The sequence below is a fragment of the Canis lupus genome, chromosome 33, assembly GCF_011100685.1.
Source record: "Canis lupus familiaris isolate Mischka breed German Shepherd chromosome 33, alternate assembly UU_Cfam_GSD_1.0, whole genome shotgun sequence".
Taxonomy (NCBI): domain Eukaryota; kingdom Metazoa; phylum Chordata; class Mammalia; order Carnivora; family Canidae; genus Canis; species Canis lupus.
Genome location: NC_049254.1, coordinates 28,497,826 through 28,516,754, shown reverse-complemented (window position 1 = coordinate 28,516,754; position 18,929 = coordinate 28,497,826). Strand labels below are relative to the sequence as shown.

The 18,929-nt window shown below is 56.0% G+C and overlaps 1 protein-coding gene across 1 annotated transcript in view; it reads left to right on the top strand.

Annotated features, from left to right (window-relative positions):
- ITGB5 (integrin subunit beta 5) overlaps nt 1-18,929 on the top strand; it is a 115,679-nt gene that overhangs the window by 91,240 nt on the left and 5,510 nt on the right. Inside the window, exons 11-12 of the mRNA XM_038583063.1 lie at nt 13,104-13,326; nt 17,889-17,992. Coding sequence (XP_038438991.1) covers nt 13,104-13,326; nt 17,889-17,992 — 327 coding nt within the window. The remainder of the gene's footprint in view (nt 1-13,103; nt 13,327-17,888; nt 17,993-18,929) is intronic.

Sequence of the window (18,929 nt, the reverse complement as noted above, 5' to 3'; positions counted from 1 at the left end):
ACCCTCAGTTTCTGACAGGTTTTCTTATCTGTCAAATACCCCAGAGAGTTGTTGTGAGCATCTAATAGAACAATGTCTGGGGGCCGCCTAGGTGGCTCAGTCAGTTGAACGTCCAGTTTTGACTCGGGTCGTGGTTTCAGGGATGTGGGATCAAGCCCCGCATCAGAGTCTACCTGAGATTCTCTTCCTCCCCCTCTGCCCTTCCCCTCCTTTCTCTCTCTCTCTCTCTCAAATAAATAAAATCTTTGAAAAAGAAAAAAAAAAAAAAAAGAAAGAAAGAACAATGTCTGTAAAGCTCCTTGCATGCTGCCTATCCATCAGGGGTGTTGAATAAATGTCACTACCTGGCCTCCTCACTGCACCCCTTCCTGGAGGAGCATTTTCTTCCACAGAGATAAGCATCAGACATTGATGGCATCAAAACACTTTGGTTTCAGAAGTTCTCAACAGGCACCCCTCGACCAAGAATTCTCTAAGCAGGGGATCCCTGGGTGGTTCAGCAGTTTAGCACCTGCCTTCAGCCTGGGGCCTGATCCTGGAGACCCAGGGGATCGAGTCCCACGTCGGGTTCCCTGCATGGAGCCTGCTTCTCCCTCTGCCTGTATCTCTGCCTCTCTGTGTCTCTCATGAATAAATAAATAAAATCTTAAAAAAAAAAAAAAAAAGAATTCTCTAAGCATTCCAACTGTATCCAGACGTTGCTCGAGTTCACTTGAAAGACAAAAAGGTACCAACATTTAGGGCCTAGTCCTATAATGAAACAATGCAGCTTTCAGACTAGCCACCTGAACCGGGCACACTGGGCTGCTGGTCTCTGGGGTCAGCCAGCTCCTTGCATCTTGTGATTGGAGAAAGTTCTTTGGGAAAACCAGAGCCGTAGCGAGTATCCGATGGCGGTGCAGCTGCAGGTACGGAAACCGTGATCTCTGATTTGATCTCTGCAGGCCATTTTGTTTTAGGTGGGTTGCTGATTTCCTCTCAGTCCGTAAGAGCGCATTGAGCATTGTTCACATGCCGAGTGTTGTGCTGGGCGCCACGGTTACAGAGCTGGAGTTGCTTGCAGTCTTGAATTAATTTATTTTATCTTATTTTTTTAATTAATTTCTAAATGTTTGTTGCCCCTAGAATTTTCCATGTCTCAGAAACTTGCTGGGTTTGAGGAATGAGGATATGAATCATTCATACTTCTCCCTTCACCATCTGACTTTTATGAGCTCTTGAAAGACAAGGGAGAGAGGATGGGGAAACCATGTTGGGAACCTGCCTTGTTCCATGCTCTTCGCTTAGCTCTGGGAATGGAGTTTGCTTACTGCCCAGATCTTGTTTCTGCAAAGATCTTAACAATTCACCGGTGATCTGAATCACCCGGGATCGAATCCCACGTCGGGCTCCCGGTGCATGGAGCCTGCTTCTCTCTCTGCCTGTGTCTCTGCCTCTCTCTCTCTCTGTGACTATCACAAATAAATAAAAATTAAAAAAAAAAAAAAAAAAAGAAAGGGAGACGTGCAAGAGCAGCCCCTCTGATGAGGACCCTGAGCACGCCTTTGAACTTCAGGACGTATCCTTAAGGGCATGACACTTGTGAAAGAAATAATGAGACTTAGAAAGCAAAGGAAAATCCTAGGAAGACCGTGAGAACGCTAAAAACAAGGTCTCGGGAATGTATGGGGTTGAGTGGTATTAGTTTTTTGATGTTACAGACTAACACTTTAGACAGTTTTCCGTTCTTAGTTAAATTGAAAACTGAGACCTCCAGTGTTGCTTTCATTTCTTGGTTGTTGAGCTGTGGCTTTGAGTTTGGTCTTGATTTGGAAACTGTGACATAATTGATTATCGGCCTCTGCTGCTCGGTGCCTCTGGAGGGGTGGGGCGGAATTGGATGGAGGAACCCTGTTTTCCTTTGGGGTGAGTGTCCATGACTCTAAGAACACTGACCTAAGAACCCCACCCACATGCAAATACTCCCTGGTGTCGGAAGGTTGCTCTGAGTGAGTCTGACCTGCTGCAACTTTTGCTTGCTGGGTCTGGGACCCCTTCCTGAGCCCTGCCCGTTGCCCTCTGACCCAGAGAAGGGGGTTGCTCCAATCATTCCAACCCACAGCCGCCACCCCTAAAAGTTTTGATCATGTGACCCCGCCATCCCTAAGCTAAAGGAACGTACTTCCCAAGTTGGTGTGTTATTTCAGCATTTTGCTCTCCCCACGAGCAAGCACTGAATAGTGGGATTATGTGCGTCTCGTGCCTTTCCCCGTAGCATCAGCCACATACACACACAGTGGGTCAGCATTTGTATTACCTGTTCAGCCGTTCACGCTCGGGGAAAGTGAAACCCAGACCCTGGACTAAAGCTCACTCTGATTCTTTTAAGTAGAGGCTTAAACTCACAACCCTGAGATCAAGACCTGGGCTGAGATAAAGGGTCAGACACTTAACCTACTGAGTCACCCAGGTGCCCCATGTGATTCTTGATTATAGAGTCACACCAGGAGAACCTTGCAAGTAAATAGTTACCTCATTTCTACCTAATTTTACTTGTTTTGATGCGCTTGAGGCCCTGCCCAAATCTCTGGATTATGGACCCAGCCTTCTCTGCCGCCACCACCCAAGCACTGAGCCCACATTTTCCAAGTCTTACCTAATAAGTGCTCTCTACTTTAGTCAGAATTTTAGGAAACATTTAGTGTCTGTTTTCCGAAGTGAGTGTCCGTCTGGGTTACATAACGATGTAGCAGACGCAGCAGACCAGACTGAAGGACACACGTGAACCAGGACACTGGCTGAGGTACCCGTCCTTCTGGGACTATTACCTGATGGAAGGTGGAGCATCGTTCTCTTTGTATTCAGTGGGTGTCTATCAGTTGTTACTGATTATGCTGAACCCACTGTCTTTAGATGAACCTTTGTTGGCCTGTTCTAACTTATAAACACTTTTGACATGAATGATGTCATTTAGCTGTTGTTACACTACCAGGTGATTGATGTGGCTGTTACGGATCTGACCCAAGTGGGGGAGGCTGTGGCTGGGAAGATTGGCCTATTGGCCACACTCCCCGCCAGAAGCCCACCTCCCCCTGCTCTCCTGGGGGTGTTCTTGGGCAGCTGCTTCCTGCCATCTTGTGGCTTGGCTGAGCTCCTGGCAGCCCGGCTTCAGCGTGGCCCACTCATGTGACATTCCAAGCCAGCCCCGTCCATTAAGAGTGCTGCATCCGGCTCTGAACAGTGGCCAACACGGCAACCGTTAACCAACCACAACACGACAGGTTTCCAGGTTGAAAACAGTAGCCCTCTTATCCTGTTGCAGTGACTGAGAAGGTAGGGAATTCAGGTCTCTCCAGATGTGGTTGGCATTCCCCCAGAGGTGCCTGCCAGGTGGATTGGGCAGGGTAAGCCAAATTCAAGATGTTGATCTGAGAAACCTCTATTTCTTTTGGCCACAGGCCGTCTGTTTTTCTGAGTCAGCATTCCTTAGGATCCTATGAGGACTATGGTTCATCTCACTCAGCTGTTTACAGGCCTCTTTGAAACTGGAAAGATGGGTTCATTAAAAAACATAGATTTTTTTTTTCCACCTTCCATGCATTGCTTTAATCTCCTGTGATTGATAGAGTCGGACCAGAGACCAAGTCCTTTCCTTGCTGCCCTCACATGAAATGCAGTAGTAAATCGAGGGACTTGGCAGCCAGGCAGCAGCATTGAGAAGTCAGATGCTGAGACAAGGAAGGCAAAGGCATCCTTTGGGACTGCTGTTGCCTTTGACAATGGGGTCTTAGCTTTCCAACCAGTGCTGCTGTCTCATGTTGTTGGGGCATTGCCCCTTGGGGAGCACCACCAGTTGACCTTGTCAGGGCCGGTGCATCGACACTAAGCCAAGGACAGAGGCGCCGCTGGCCCCGAGACCTAAGATGCACCATTGTGCACATGTCTGAAGAGCCTCTTGCTAGAGAAATCCGAACAATATGCAAGATCAAAAGTGGGGTACAAAGCTTGTGACTTCTGCTTGACTGTGACCTACCAAAGGAAAGAGAATTCTTACCCATTTTTTTCCTCATGGTGTTCCAAATCTCTGGACTTTTTGGACACGTGTTAAGAATTTGAAATATCTCAAGAATCACATTTGAGTTCCTAAGGCTCCGTAATACTTCTCCACTCCCTCTCTAATTTACAGCTTTGGATGGCTTCCCTCCGGGCTTCAGGCGTGTCCTGCTGCTGTGCCCAGCCTCTCGCCACATGTGCTGAGCATCTACTGTATGCTCGACAATTCTAGGCATTGGGCAAACAAAAATAAAACGCTTCGGCAGCTCCTTTGCAGGATCCTTGGCCTCTAGAGACCCATTCAGTGCTGGCGTGGTCACCCTCTACCAGTGCCCCCTCGAGAATCTCGTCACGCCCACACCGACCCGTTGCCCAAACCTGCTCCTGAGCCCCCTTGAACCGCTTGACTTCTCGCATCTCCACTGGGCGTCTTCAGCGCACCCCAGTGCCAGGCTGGCTCTAACCCATCTCGTGCTCTTCCGCCCGCCGTGCTTCTCTTAGGATTCTCCTTAGCTCCCCTTCGCCCTTCGATGGGTTTGTGGAAGCTTGAAACCCAGGGATCTTCCCTCCCCTCCCCTCTCCTCACCGCCCACACCCCACCTGCCAACCACGTTGTCCACGGACCGCTACGGGTCTTTGAAATTCACCTTGTCTACGCCCCCTTGGCCACCGTCCGGTCTACCTGCGCTGCCCGCCGCGGGGCGATTGCTGCAAAGAACGTGCTAACGCTCAGCACCTCGTGGCTGTTTTGCAACGGTCAGAACCTGGGGTGACTCGGGGGGTAGCCAGGGATGGTGGGCCACAAAGTAGAAACACGGAAGCTGTGCCGTAGGTGATGAGGAGCCGGGAAGGGCTTTCCACAAGAGTGTCGCCACATGGTTCACATTTTAAGAGAATGTGGCAGCCACGGGGGAACGGCCGTGGGGCAGGGCTGGCGCACGATGGGAAGGCAGCCAGGCCGATGCCGCCTCCGGGCGTAGGGGTTTATCGTTCCCATTTGGGGCCTAAAGGATATACTTGACTCTTTAACACTCAGGTCTCCTTCCTCCAGAATCTCCCTCCTCCCCTCTCTCCGGTCCGTCCGTTTGTCCACCCACATCCACATCCCTACAAGAGGCCTGTATCTAGTTCTACACCCTTGCCTCCCCTTCTAGTAGATCTCTCCTCCTCAGATACTTCCCTTCCTGGCTGCCCAACTGTATTCATCTTCACGAATGCACTCGTGTGACTTTGGTTTTTTTTGCACCCAAAATGCCTTCCCCCCTCTGCTATTCCAAAACCTGTAGCTGAACTTGGAGCCCGTGACAAGCTGTCCAGATTTCCCCCTGCTCTGCCCTCGCGACCGTGGAGGAGGAGCGATGGAGTCCACGTGGTCTACTGCCTTTACTTTATGAGAGAGGCCAAGGGATTTAATGGTCAGTGATTGAAAGAGCCGGTCTTGGGGTGCCTGGGTGGCACAGGCTGTTGAACATCCGGCTCTTGGTCTCAGCTCGGGTCATGACCCTGAGATTAAGCTGATTAAGTGATAAAACTAAAACAGCACATAGGATAAATGTTCAAGGAGCCCAGGGCTCCGAGTCAGGCTCTGCCCTCAGCATAGCGTCCACTTGAGATTCTCTCTCTCCCTCCCCCTCCCTTTGCACCTCTTGCTTGTGCTTTCTCTCTCTCTACAATAAATAAATCTTAAAATGGGGACACCTGGGTGGCTCAGCGGTTGAGCCTCTGCCTTTGGCTCAGGGCGTGATTCCGGAGTCCCCAGATCGAGTCCCACATCCGGCTCCCTGCATGGAGCCTGCTTCTCCCTCTGCCTGTGTCTCCGCCTCTCTCTCTCTCTCATGAATAAATAAATAAAATATTTTTTAAATAAATAAATAAATAAATAAATAAATAAATAAATAAATAAATAAATAAATAAATAAAAATTAATCTTAAAATAAAAAGAGCCAGTCCCATAGATGAGTCTATTGCACATTTTTAACTACACCACACCCTGGGCTCCTTGAACATTTATCCTATGTGCTGTTTTAGTTTTTATCACTTAACCATGACTGGATTATGCTACAGAGGCAGCATATGTATGGTTAAGAATATGGGCTCCAGAGCCAAACAAACGTGGTTTAGCTTCCCGCCCTGACACCTACGTGCCGTGTAGCTTTGGATAAATTACGTGGCCTCATTTGGACTCCCTGTGCCTCATTTTCCACCTCTGAAAATCAAGGTGGTACTGGTACTGTGGCCCAGGGTGTTGGGGGGGGCCGATGAGATTATCCAGGTAAAGCGCCTCAAACAATGCCCAGCCCATTATGAGTATGCCGTGAAGTTTTTCGAGGTTAAGAGGTTTTAAAAATGGCTTGGTGTCTCCGTGAAATAAAAAAATCTCTTGGGGCAGCCCGGGTGGCTCAGCGGTTTGGCACTGCCTTCAGCCCAGGGCATGATCCTGGAGACCCGGGATCGAGTCCCACATCGAGCTCCCTGCATGGAGCCTGCTTCTCCTTCTGCCTGTGTCTCTGCCTCTCTCTCTCTCTGTGTCTCTATGAATAAATAAATAAAATCTTTTAAAAAATTATTAAAAAAATCTCTTGACGGCAGCACATGTCCATTCTCAGCTGCACAAGACAAAGAGGTTGCCAGTCTGTACAGTAGACAAGGCTCCATCCCTCTTTCATGGACAAGGACTGGACCGCTGCCCAAAGACCGCCGGCAGGTAGCTCGGCTTGCACAGTAGCACCGTCGAGAAGAGCCGTCCCTGAACCGAGCGGTTCCTGGGCATTTCGAGTGGAGTGACAAGGACAGGACGGAGCTGGTGGGAGGCCAGAGACGGAGAGCGGAGTTCGGGCTGGGTGTGGAGCCAGGCGCCGGGCTTTGTCGGGGAGCACTGCCCTGGGCCCGGGGATGCGGCCTTTGCGGCCTTGCAAGGCCGGGGCACGAAGGGCCCTCGCCCCTGGAGGTTGCTGCAGGGCCCCTCGGAGGGAGGGAGCGGGAGCAGGCCCTGTGCCATTCAGAGATCCCCGTTCCTTTCCTGGAACCAGAGTCAGTGTACGGGAGGGAGAGGTGACGCGGAGAGGGGGGCCGCGCCCCTGGGACCAGACCCGGAGCCACCCAAGAGCGGGGACACGGGAGGCCTGCTGGGGAAAGCCCGGGGCCCGGAGGCCGGGCCATGTCCGGCGGTGCTGCCCGCTTTGTGTTTGTGCTGGGCCCTGCCTGCCGTGCGCCCGCAGGCCCAGGGTCCCTCACAGGCAGAGGCTCAGGGGCTCGGAGGTGGTTGCCTGCTTTTTTTTTTTTTTTTAAGATTTTACTTATTTATTCATGAGAGACACACAGAGAGACAGAGAGAGGCAGAGACACAGGCAGAGGGAGAAGCAGGCTCCACGCAGGGAGCCCGATGCAGGACTCGATCCCGGGACTCCAGGGTCACCCCCTGGGCTGAAGGTGGTGCTAAACTGCTGGGCCACTGGGGCTGCCCTCAGTCTAAAATGAAGAAACCAAGGGACAAAGGGGATAAGTGCCAGGAACCGCTGGCTAGTGGCAGATCCGAGGCTGGCTCAGGCATCCGGGCCTGGACGCCACGCGTCCCGCCCACGCCCCTGCCCCACCTTCCCGGTGTTTCCTTGTGCCCACATTCTCCAGCACCCGCGTTCCCCAGTAAACAGGCTCCTCTTCATCCTGAGCCTCTGCGGAGGTCCTGTGCCCTCTTGCCTAAGCCTACTGGGCCTTGGGAACATTTCGGGCAGGCGGAGGGCCGGGCCCCCCGTGGGCTCCTCCAGCTTCTCAGGACCCCCTTTACACATGCGCTTTCCCCCTCTGACCCCACCTGCGCCAGCCTCGACTTCTCCCCTTCCCTGTCACTGACGACATCCAGGCCCTTCCTATGCTCCCCAGAGTCCTTGGCCGCTGCCTCACGCTCGCGTCTCCCCAAGCCCTGCGTCTCCCTGCATCTCCCCGTTGCCCGGCGCCTTGGCGGCCTAGCACCTGCTTGCGTGGCTCCAGGGGCATTCGCAGCGACTCTAGCTCGTCCCTGGGCAGCCCCGTGTGCCACACGCTGAGTTAGGGCCTCACCTGCAGGAGCACCAGACCCCTCGGACGTCGCCGTGTTGCAGCCACGAGGAAGGCCTTGTCCTCATCGACGGACGAGGAAACGGATCATCGGACGGGTTTAGGGACCTGGGCCTGGGGTGACGTCCTGAGTGGCGGAGGACAGACTTGAAGGTGGCTCCGCGGGACGCTTGGCGGCTGGGCTCTTGAGCATCGCACTCAGGCCACAGCCCTTGCCCCTCAGCTTGTCGCCTCCCTGTCTCCCCGCGTCCCCCTCCGCTGTGATCTCTCCTCTCCGGAGCTTGCCGTTCCCTGGATCCCTCTGTCTCCCCCCGAACCTTCTCTTCTGAGTCCGTGTCTCCAATCAAGGAGTGCACACGTGTCCCGTCCTCAGAAGACCCTGCCTTCCTCCCCATCTCTTCCTTACTCTACGCAACCCGGGGCCTGCTTGCCTCCTCTCCCTCCGGCGTCTGCCCTCGGCCCTCCAGACTGTGGCGAAACCTGGCAGCCACCTAGAATTTGCCCTTCTTGATCTCTCCTTGCCCTTGCCGGGCCTTCCTCTCGTGTCCCTGTTGGCTTCCAGGCCCCTGGTTCTCCTCCCTCCTCTCCAGCAGCTCCTTCCCAGCCGGCTTCGAGGGCACCCCTGCCTCTAAATAGCCGCGATTCTACTTCATAAAAGGAGGGAAGGGGCCACGTCTTGGCCCGCAGCCCACACAAGCACAGTGTTGCTGATGGAAAGCTGTTGAATTCTGTGGAGCTGAAATTCTGTATAAATAGACACATTTACAACTTCCTGTCCATTTAGCCATCAATCATTGTAACAAAGGTAGTGCTAATAACAACTTGCACATGGAGCGAGTCACAGCCTACAAAGTGCTTTCACATGCCCTTCAATAGCCCTCCCTACGTGCAGTGAAAATATTTTTATGTCTGCACAGCATTAAAGGGGCATCATTAAATTCAACTCCCTTTGCCAAGGCGTTGGAGGTAACATTATCAACGAGCTGTGTTTTGCTGAAGGGTCCTTGCTTCGGCCCTCTGGGTGCTGTTAGCCAGGATCGTGTCCCCAGCCCCCCCATTTCACTGTACTGGTGATGGGTAAGGTCATTGATCCTTGGGACGGGGCCAAATGACCCCTGTTGTCATAATAACGTGTTCCTAGTAGGAGCATTAGGGGAGGCTGAGGGCTGACCAGAGACATGGGGAATCTCCGTGCGTGCAGGTTGAGGCCCGGCCTAGGATCTGAGACATTTGATTAGGCTAAAGCGTAACCAGACTGACCTGTAGGTTTTGAAGACCTGTATGAGTCACACGTTTTAAAGGAGACTTGGAAACTGTAAACAAGATGGCAAGTAGTTGTATCTCTCTCTCTCTTTTTTAATATTTTATTTATTTATTCATGAGAGACAGAGAGAGAGAGGCAGAGACACAGGCAGAGGGAGAAGCAGGCTCCCTGCGGGGAGCCCAACATGGGACTCAATCCTGGGACCCCAGGGTCACACCCTGGGCCAAAGGCAAACGCTCAACTGCTGAGCCACCCCAACGCCCCAAGTAGTCGTATCTTATATCGGCTCTTGCCCCATGGTAGTCCTGTGTTGAGGACCTTGAGGCTGCGCCAGGGCTCCATGGATCAGCAGGTGTGCCACAGGCAGGAAGGCGGGCATGCAGCGTGCACCCCGTCTTTGCCGTAGCTGCTCAGGCCGCTGGTGCAGCCGCAACACCAGCCCAGGAGCTTGCAGCTGCAGCCCCAGTTTGGCTTGTTGGGACTTGACTTTGGATTTGTCAAATATCTGAGGCCAGAGGCCACATGGACGAGGCTCTCCTGTTGTCCTGCGGCCCCTCAGCAGCTCCCCAGGTGCTTGCCCCCCACCCGCCCCGCCCAGGGAGGGGAGCTGGGGCCACTCATGCTCCGCCCACTTTCTCTAGGTGTCTTGCACGCTGCTTCTTGCCGTGTCCTTGCTGCTCAAGGGTTGGGGGGGCTTTCTGGAGTGGCTCCTGTCTCTGGTGGCGAGTCCTGTCCCTCTTTTGCCCATGACCCCCAACTTTCTCTGCGTGAGCGCTAGGTCCGGGGCACACTCAACCTCACTGACCGCTGGCTGGCCCTGGGGGCTCTTGGGTCTGTGCGGCATCAGACGTACCCGACGCCCCCCCGGCTTATTGCCGGTCCGGCGTCACGGTGGAGGGTACGGAGCAGCGGGCACCTGGCCGGCCTTCCCCGCAAGCAGATCCCATCACTCCCAGGCCCCGGCACCCCGGGGAAGCGAGTTCTCCCCTCCGCACGCTCACGCACGCACTTCACCTCAAACCCAGCTCTCCCACAACATAATAGCCTACGTCTTCTCCAAAGCGTTGGCCCTTTGGAACGCGACGTCGGGTCATACTTGGCTGCTGTATTGCTGCCGCGCGCTGGAGCGGGACGGAGAGCCCTAACTTGCCGCAGCAAAGCAGTCCCTCTGGCCTGGGTCCCATCTTGCTGCTTGCAAATACGGCCCTGCCCTTGCCCTTCACTTTTTGTGCTTCTGCTTCACGGGAAGGTGTGATGTGCAAGCTGTTGCAGCGTGCAGAGCTGTATTCGAAACCTGCCCCGGAAGCACACTCGCTTTGAGCTGCCTTTTGGAAACCGCACTGATGGGTAGACAGAGGGGCGGACAGGAGCTGGAGCCGCGGGTAACCTGCTGGAGTGAGGGCGGCCAGCCCCTGGATGGTCACCGTACAATCCTTGCAATGTGGCTGCAGGTCTGGAAGTTTTCATAATAAGAGGGTAGGGGGAGAATGACCCCCAGCAGTGACCCATTCTTAATTTAAAACAGGCTCTTGAGTGGTCCAGCCCTCGAGGCTGGGAGTGAAGGGGTTGTGCAGATTGGAGCCACTGCATCCAGAAGACTTCCTTCCTGCGGGGGGTGGTTTCTTGCCTGCCGTGGCCTGAACCCCGCACTGCTCATGGGCTGGGTGGCAGGAGGGGTGTGCAGCCTCCGCCGCAGCCAGTTCCCCCCACCCCTGCCCGCCGGCTGGCCACCCCCACCCCTGCCTGGTGTAAGCCTTGAGCAGGGCAGCTGCTCCCTCCTGTGTTGCTCCTTCACATGCCAGCTTCTAGGCAGTTCGCTGCACTCCCAGCCGCCTGCGGAGCCAGGCCTGGCTCTCCTCCCCCTCCCCAGAGGGCTGCCATATGCCTGGGCGCTGCCTGGGAAGTGGGAGGGCGCGGATCTGCCGTGGCTCCCAGCCCCTGTGCGAAGCGAGAGGCTGTCTGGCCCCGGGCGCTTGGGAGACTTGGTCTCTCCAGATGGCCTCCCTCCTGCCTGCAGATTCTGGGCACCCCAGAGCTGATGGAGCGGGAGGGGCGGGAGGTGAGTGGCAGGCGAAGAGGCTCTTTGCAGTTAGATCCTGACCTCAATTGTGGGTCACACTCGTTGGTGGTCTCGCAGAAGGTGCTGGGATCCAGCTGCCCGGAGGAAAACGCGAGGCCTCCACCCACCAGCCCGATGCCCCCCGCCCGCCACCCGTCTCCTGCTAGTACATAAGCGGGTGCTCAGCAATGCAGACTTTCGGGCCTTTTCATCTTAGCCTTAGCAAAATAGCTTCGGGAAGGAACACGTGCCACCAGAGTAGTACAAGGCATATTAATGAAGTTACGTGCCTCGGGTGGCACTGCTTGCTGCCTGTGTTAGCGCAGAGGGCCAGGCGTCCAGGGCCAGGCTCTTGGTCCCCTTGGAAGCTGGTGCTCTTCATGCTTTTCACTGAGCGACACGTTCGCTCACCACACTCACACAGGCTTGTCCTCTGAGCCGAGTGAGCCCCTGCCCTGCACCTGCACCACCTCAGGGGATGCCCGGTCAGTCCCCCGCTTGCAGGCCGGGGGGAGGGCCCCTCCTGCGAAGGACGGACGGCTGGGCGACCCTCAGCTCTCGGTTAGGGCTCCTCTGCCCTCTTCCCTCCCGAGAGGCAGTGGGTGCTGGAGGTCAGCCTCCCTGGTGGGAGCGCTGGCTCCGACCGTCACCCAGCCCCTTCATCTCTGTGTCTGGCTACGTCAGCCGTGGGTGAGGATGCCAGCGCTCCCGGCCGTGGGGCATGGTGGTAGGAGCTGCTCAGGTTTACGCTCTAAAGCCTGGTGTGCCCAAAAAAAAAATAAATAAAATAAATAAAAAATAAAGCCTGGTGTATGTATATACACCGCTGTCGGGTCAGCCCCCCCACCCCCACCCCGCTGCCCTCGGCACCGGCTCCTGAATCCTCCTGCCCTGGGCCACGGGCCTGAGGCCCGAGCGAGAAGTTCGCATCACTGCACGCTGGGGCTGTAACAAATTACCACCGAGTCAGGGGCCTTTCACAACCCAGCTGTATCGTGTTCTCTTGAATCCTGGAGGTCAGAGTCTGAAATCGCTTTCGCTGGGCTAAAGTCATGCATGGTGTTGGCAGGGCCCTACTCCCTCCCGGCTCTGGGGAGGATCTGTTTCCGCCCTCTCCAGCTTCTCCAGCTGCATTCCTCACATTCCTTGGCTCTCCGGCCTCTTCCTCCATCTTCAAAGGCAGCAGCTAGCGTCTGGCTGCTGTTGTCCTATGGCCCCGGCCTTCTGTGATCGGATCTCCCTTTGTCTTCGGTGGACCCTTGTGATGGTATCGAAGCCACCGGGAGAACCCGGGAGATGCTGTTGTCTCCGAATCCTTCACGTAGTCACGTCTGCAGTCTCTCTTGCCGTAGGAGGGGATGCCCACGGGTCCTGGGGATCAGGATGCGGGCATATTTGATGGCCATTCTTCACATGACATCTGAGGCAGGAAGAAGCTCTCTGGGGTCCTGGTCCTGTGGCCAAATGCTGAACCAACTTGGAGCGCTGCCCCAGACCTAGCTGGGCCACACAGGCCTGGGCCCCCTGCTGTCAAAGCCAATGGGCACTGGGCCCTTTCTGTCTGCCCAGACACCACTGGAGGCCCAGCCTCGTTCTGTTGGCTTCCCCGGTGCCTGGCGCACGGCTGGTGCTGGGCACTTGGTCATGTGTTGGTGCAGGCGGGCTCTGATGTGTGTGCTCTGTGTGTCCCTTTAGGCCACGGCGAGTGTCACTGTGGAGAATGCAAGTGCCACGCGGGTTACATTGGGGACAACTGTAACTGCTCCACAGACATCAGCACGTGCCTGGCCAAGGATGGCCAGGTCTGCAGCGACCGTGGGCGCTGTGTGTGTGGCCAGTGCCAGTGCACGGAGCCGGGAGCCTTTGGAGAGACGTGCGAGAAGTGCCCGACCTGCCCAGATGCTTGCAGCACCAAGAGGTAACGGCGCCCTCTCCTCTCCCCCGTGTCTCACCCCAGACCAGGCCCGTCTTCCAGCCCATCGGCCCCCGGGGCCGGCCAGCCTCTTCCTCCCATCTCCTACATCTTCCCCTGCCCAACCTTGCTGGGGAGCGAAACTCTTACTAACAGTGACTCCATGTCAGCAAAACTGTATATTAAAATAGAGTCTTGGGCAGCCCTGGTGGCACAGTGGGTTAGCACCGCCTCCAGCCCGGGGTGTGATCCTGGAGACCCGGGATCAAGTCCCATGTCGGGCTCCCTGCGTGGAGCGTGCTTCTCCCTCTGCCTGTGTCTCTGCTTTTCTCTCTCTCTCTCAATGTGTCTCTCATGAATAAATAAAGATCTTTAAAAAATAATAAAATAAAATAAAATAAAATAAAATAAATAAAATAAAATAATAAAATAAAATAGTCTTTGAGGGGCACCTGGGTGGCTCAGTTGGTTAAGCATCTGACTTTGGCTCAGGTCACGATTTCGGGGTCCTGGGATCAAGCCCTGCATTGGGCTCCCTGCTCAGTGGGGAGCCTGTTTCTCTCATTCCTCCCTGTCCATGCTCCCTCTCTTGCTATTTCTGTGTCTCTCTCTTAAATTAAAAAAAAAAAAAAAAAGTGTCTTTGGAATGCTGGTTCCATGGGGATTTGGTAAGAAAATAAAAACAGAACAGAAAAACAAGACTGCTATTCCCAAGTGTAGAAGTTAGCAGAATATTGAGTTAAATTGTTATTATTATTTAAAGATTTTATTTATTTATTCATGAGAGACACAGAGACACAAGTGGAAGGAGAGGCAGGCTCCATGCAGGGAGCCCAACGCAGGACTCGATCCCAGGACCCCAGGATCATTCCCTGGGCTGAAGGTGGTGCTAAGCCGCTGAGCCACCCGGGCTGCCCTACTGAGTTAAATTAAACTGGTTTTAGTACCAAAATAGTGGCTTCTCAGAGCCTTTCAACTGCTGTTGAGTATTTCAAAAGGGGATTTAGTATGCATCTGTTTTTCAAATGAGCTGGACTCCCCCCCCCCCCCGCCCCAATACTAACATTTCCTAAATAATGTTGCACAGGACACCCGGGTGGCACATGCTGCTTTGAACAAAACATAATCAGAAGGTAGACTGGACAGGAGGCCGCCCGACCTAGATAAGGCATGCCAGGAGCAGACCACAGTGGCTTTTGAATTTTCTGCTCCATTTATAGAGATAATGGAACGCGGGCCCCGCGCTGCCGCTGAATGCGGAGATTGTCTGGACAGTGGGCACCAGGCCTCCGCTGCCCCGGCCACGGGGTCCCGGTCCCCGGGTCTGCCCGTCCCCCTCCCACCAGAGGGCGAATGCGAGGGAGCGAGAGGGATCAAGGAGCTTTGCTATCAGGAAGGCAAGAGTGACCATTCCTCTTGAATTTTGCTGGAGAAGCAGCTGTGTCAGCATCCTCCTTGCTGAGGGGCCTGCAGGGAGGAAGCGGGCACCGATAATCAGAAACCAATCGTAACACAGACCTCGTTTCTCTGGCTGGGGAACGCAACTGTGCAGTTTTCTTTTTCTTTTGTGTGTGTGTGTGCGCGCGCAGTTTTCTTTTTTTTTTTTTTTTTTGCAGTTTTCTTTTGGCAGAGCTCCCCTCCACACGTCTGATCCGATCGTGGAGGCCTCGCTGCTCTGGAGCCTGCCCTTGCTCAGCAGCGGTGGGTGGCAGGACCCCTGCTGGGGCGATTGCCTCAAACCAGCCGGGCGGGGGTACAAGAGAGCTGGCTGCAGATCCAGAGACCAGATAGGCCCAGATTTTATTGCGTGTAATTGGAGAAGAGCGAGGCAGAGGAAGGGAGAGGAGACACAGATCCCCTTTAGACCTGCAAAGAGTGGAGAAGTCACGGAACCCCGAACTGATTTCCTCCTCCTCCCCGGGGAGGGCGGGTGGGATGCTGGAGCTGGGGCCCAAATAGCTGTGGCCGGGCCGAGTGTGGGATCACACATTTTAGGGCAGACGGGGGGCCCCTCTCCAGCTCCGTGGGCCGCAGCTCGCAGGTATGTGCCCCCTGTCCTTGGGGCCCGCGGGGTCGGGGGGCACCCGAGGACGACACACCTGGAATCAATAAAAGTAGAAAAAGCCGCTTCTCCCCTTCTGCCGGAGCCACAGGCAGCGTAGGTTTGGCGTAGGTCGGTTAGAAGGCCCGACTACCTTCGCGTTAGTCAAAAGGGCACAACCGGGCAGCCCGGGTGGCCCAGCGGTGGTTGGGCGCCTGCCTTCAGCCCAGGGCATGACCCCGGGGTCCCAGGATCGAGTCCCATGTCGGGCTTCCTGCGTGGAGCCTGCTTCTCCCTCTGCCTGGGTCTCTGCCTCTTTCTGTGTCTCTCATGAAAAAATAAAATCTTTAAAAAAAAATTGTACAACCACCATCGCTGCAAACATTTAAGGCGTCCACTTCCTAGAAGCCCTGGCACTGGATGATTTATTGCCCATTCTGGGACACCAGAGACCAGGATTGCTGAGGGGCCATGAGGAAACCACGATCCCCTCTGAATCTTGGGGCCATGCCTCACCCTCCATCTCTTTGCTCGGTTGCAAGTGTTTTTTATTTTTTTATATATTTTTTAATTTTTTATTTTTTCTGCAAGTGTTGTTTTAAACAAACCCCCCTCGCTAGTGACGGAGGCCAGTTCCCCGCTCGCTGCTTTGCCAGGAGCCACCAGGTCGCCGACGCCCTGTGTCGTGTCTGTTGTGTCGCTTGGCCCTGCGACCTCGGAACAGGCCGCTCCGCTCCCTGGCGCGGACCGAACATCCCTTCACCTTGGCTGAGGTCACACCAGCCTCAGCTGCCTCCAATTAACAGGCCCTCCCACTAAGCGTCTCAGCAGTGTGTGCAGAGGGCCAGCCTTCGAGCGCGTGACTCCAGCGTCTCCCCAGCTTCAGCCCGGTGGGCGGGGCCTCCAAGTTAGCCGGAGAATTAGGGAGTGTTCTCGGAAGTGGCCCCGTGGTTTAGTGACAAAGCGGGGGTGCAGGTGGAAGGCTCGGGACACCTCTGCTGAGGCGGAAGGTGGCTTGGGGGCCACCCGCGGGGTGTCCATCCGGGCCTTCCTGCCTCCGGCCCAGTCTCCGCGGCCTCCACTCTGGGCCTCTGCCTGGCCTGGGGAGCGCGGGGGGGATGCAAGCGTTACCCACCCGTTTGTACCTCCAGAATGTTTGCAGGAGGCGTTCCCAGGGGAGTGGCATTTGATGGCCGGTTCCGGGGTACAGGGACTCCTGGGGACGTCTTCCTGGCTCTCCCCCACAGCGCCTGGCAAGGGCACTGAGGCTCCCAGGCCCCCGGGCCTCCCCGTCCCCGGACGGGTCCTGATGAGGCGCCGCTCGCCTCCCCCGGGGCCCTGGAAACGGAGAAACCGGCCGCAGTCTCAAGGAATTAAGAACAGGGTGCTGACCCGGCCGGCCGCGCAGGTGGTCGTGCATCCCTCGTGCTTTCTTCCAGAAAGCTCTGCAGACAGCCGCGCTGCTGGCCACGGCGGCCCTGGGGGGCCCCCCTGCGCTCCACACACTTGGCTCTCGGGCCCCACCCCAGGCTTCCCCAGGAAGCGGCTGTTTCCAGGGTGCTCTCCTCCTGGCAGGCCCCGGGGCCCCAGCCCACTCCCCCCGGGGCTCCGTTTGGGCTCCCCCATCCCGCCCCCTGCTCAGCGGGGAGCCTGCTCCTCCCTCTCCCTGTGCCTGCTGCCACCCCCCACCTGCTCGGGCTCTCTCCTTCTCAGATAAGTAAATAAAATCTTAAAAAAAGAAAAAATGAACTGTGCACCTGAGATGGGAAGAGAGGGGCTCCAAGGGTCTCTTTTTGGCTCCTAACCCACTTTCTCCGGGAGGAGCCTGTCACCCTGGTGCCTCTACCAGAGGCTGGTGTAGACCAACTCACAGGAGGGAGAAGGGGCACCAGGCTGAGGGGCTCCCCAGCGCCAGTTCACGGGCCTCACGGTGAACCTGCCCCAGAGGGGGGATCCCAGGGCTGTAGTCAGGCCCTGGCCGCAGTATTTTCTGGAAAGCCTCCCGCCCCAGGAGAGTCTAATAAATAGGAGGCTTGAGGGCCCTGCCCTGGCGGTGATCCCCCAGTGGAGATCTTGGGAGCTGGGGCGACGTGGTGTGTACATCAAGCCCTGGCCAGTGGGGTGTGAGGACCCCTGTGCAAGGGCCAGAACACCACTTTTTAATCACTCTGAAGTTTCCTGCTTGGGGCAGACTCCTCGCCGGCGTCTGATGCAGCAGACTGCACCCGAGTTTGGCTCCTAAAGTCAGAAATTGAAAGGTCTCCAACCTGCAACTTGACGTGTAGACCAGACATGCCTCTAAGCTGACACGTGTTCCTCCAAGGACCCTCTGGCTTCCCATATAACGGCAGTCAGGGGCCAGCAAAAACATTGGCTGAGGCCAAAAATCTGAAGATGGGATGAAGTTAGAGCCTTCAGGGGCCCAGGCCCGGAAGGACGGTGGGCCACGCACCCCTGGGGGCCCCGTCACTGGCGGGGAACTACCGCTCGGCATCTAACCCCCGCATTTATCACCTCTCTTCCAAAGGGACTGCGTCGAGTGCTTGCTGCTTCACTCGGGGGGCCCGGCTGAGAACCAGACCTGCCACAGCCTGTGCAAGGATGAGGTGGTCACACGGGTGGACACCATCGGTGAGTGTGCCCGCGTGGCCCTGGGCAACCGTCCCCTTTTATATCTTGGCAGACGCCTCAAGGCTTCCCCACAGTGGGGACGATTGGTGGTCGGGGCAGCCTGGGGGCAGGGCGTTGGGGGAGCAGGGCTGTTCGAGCCTTGAGTTAGGAAGCACAGCGTCAGGGACTTGGGTGCCTGTGCTAGGCTGTCTGCGGGGCAAGACCTTCATCACAGGTGTGCATCGCTGGCATCCGGCCCTTGCCTGGCCGCAGGTCTCAGGCTCTCTGAGAAGCCAGTATGTCAGGACAGGTCGTGTTAGCTGCTGTAACGAACCAACCCCAGACCGCGGTGAGTCAGCAAAATCTAGGTCATCCATTGCCAGGCGGCTGCAGACATTGCTGGTTGACAAGGCCTTCCGTGAGGCCATTCAGGAGCCAGGCCCTCCCACTGCGAAGGTTCCACCCTCCTCGAGGTCCGTGGAACCCTCCCCGCTCATCAGCACATGGGGGAGGACAGCGAGGGATCACGTGAGACGCCTATACGGGCCAGGCCTGGAAGGGGTGCCCGCGACTCCCACCTGCGTTTCTCTGGCCAGAACTCAGCCGCCTGGCCACACTGACCTGCAGGGGTCACGGGAAATGTAGTCAAGTTCTGTGCCCAGGAGACGGGGAAACCATGTTTGATGAACGGCTGCCTGGTCTTTGCCACATTTGGGCTCAGCCTGGTGCGGCTGTCACGATGCCGCAAGGCGTAGAAGGGGCCGAGCTCTCGTGGGGCCCGGGTTGCACCTTGGCCCGGCGGCCGGCATCTGTTCCTGCAGCTCTCCGCCGTGCCTTGGTCCGTCCCTCTGGCCCCGCAGCTCACATTTGAGGCTTCTTCTCATTCTAACCACTCCCGTTTGATGCCATCCATCCATCCCTGTGCCTTTGCCCCTGGACACAGGTGGCTCCGAGCCCA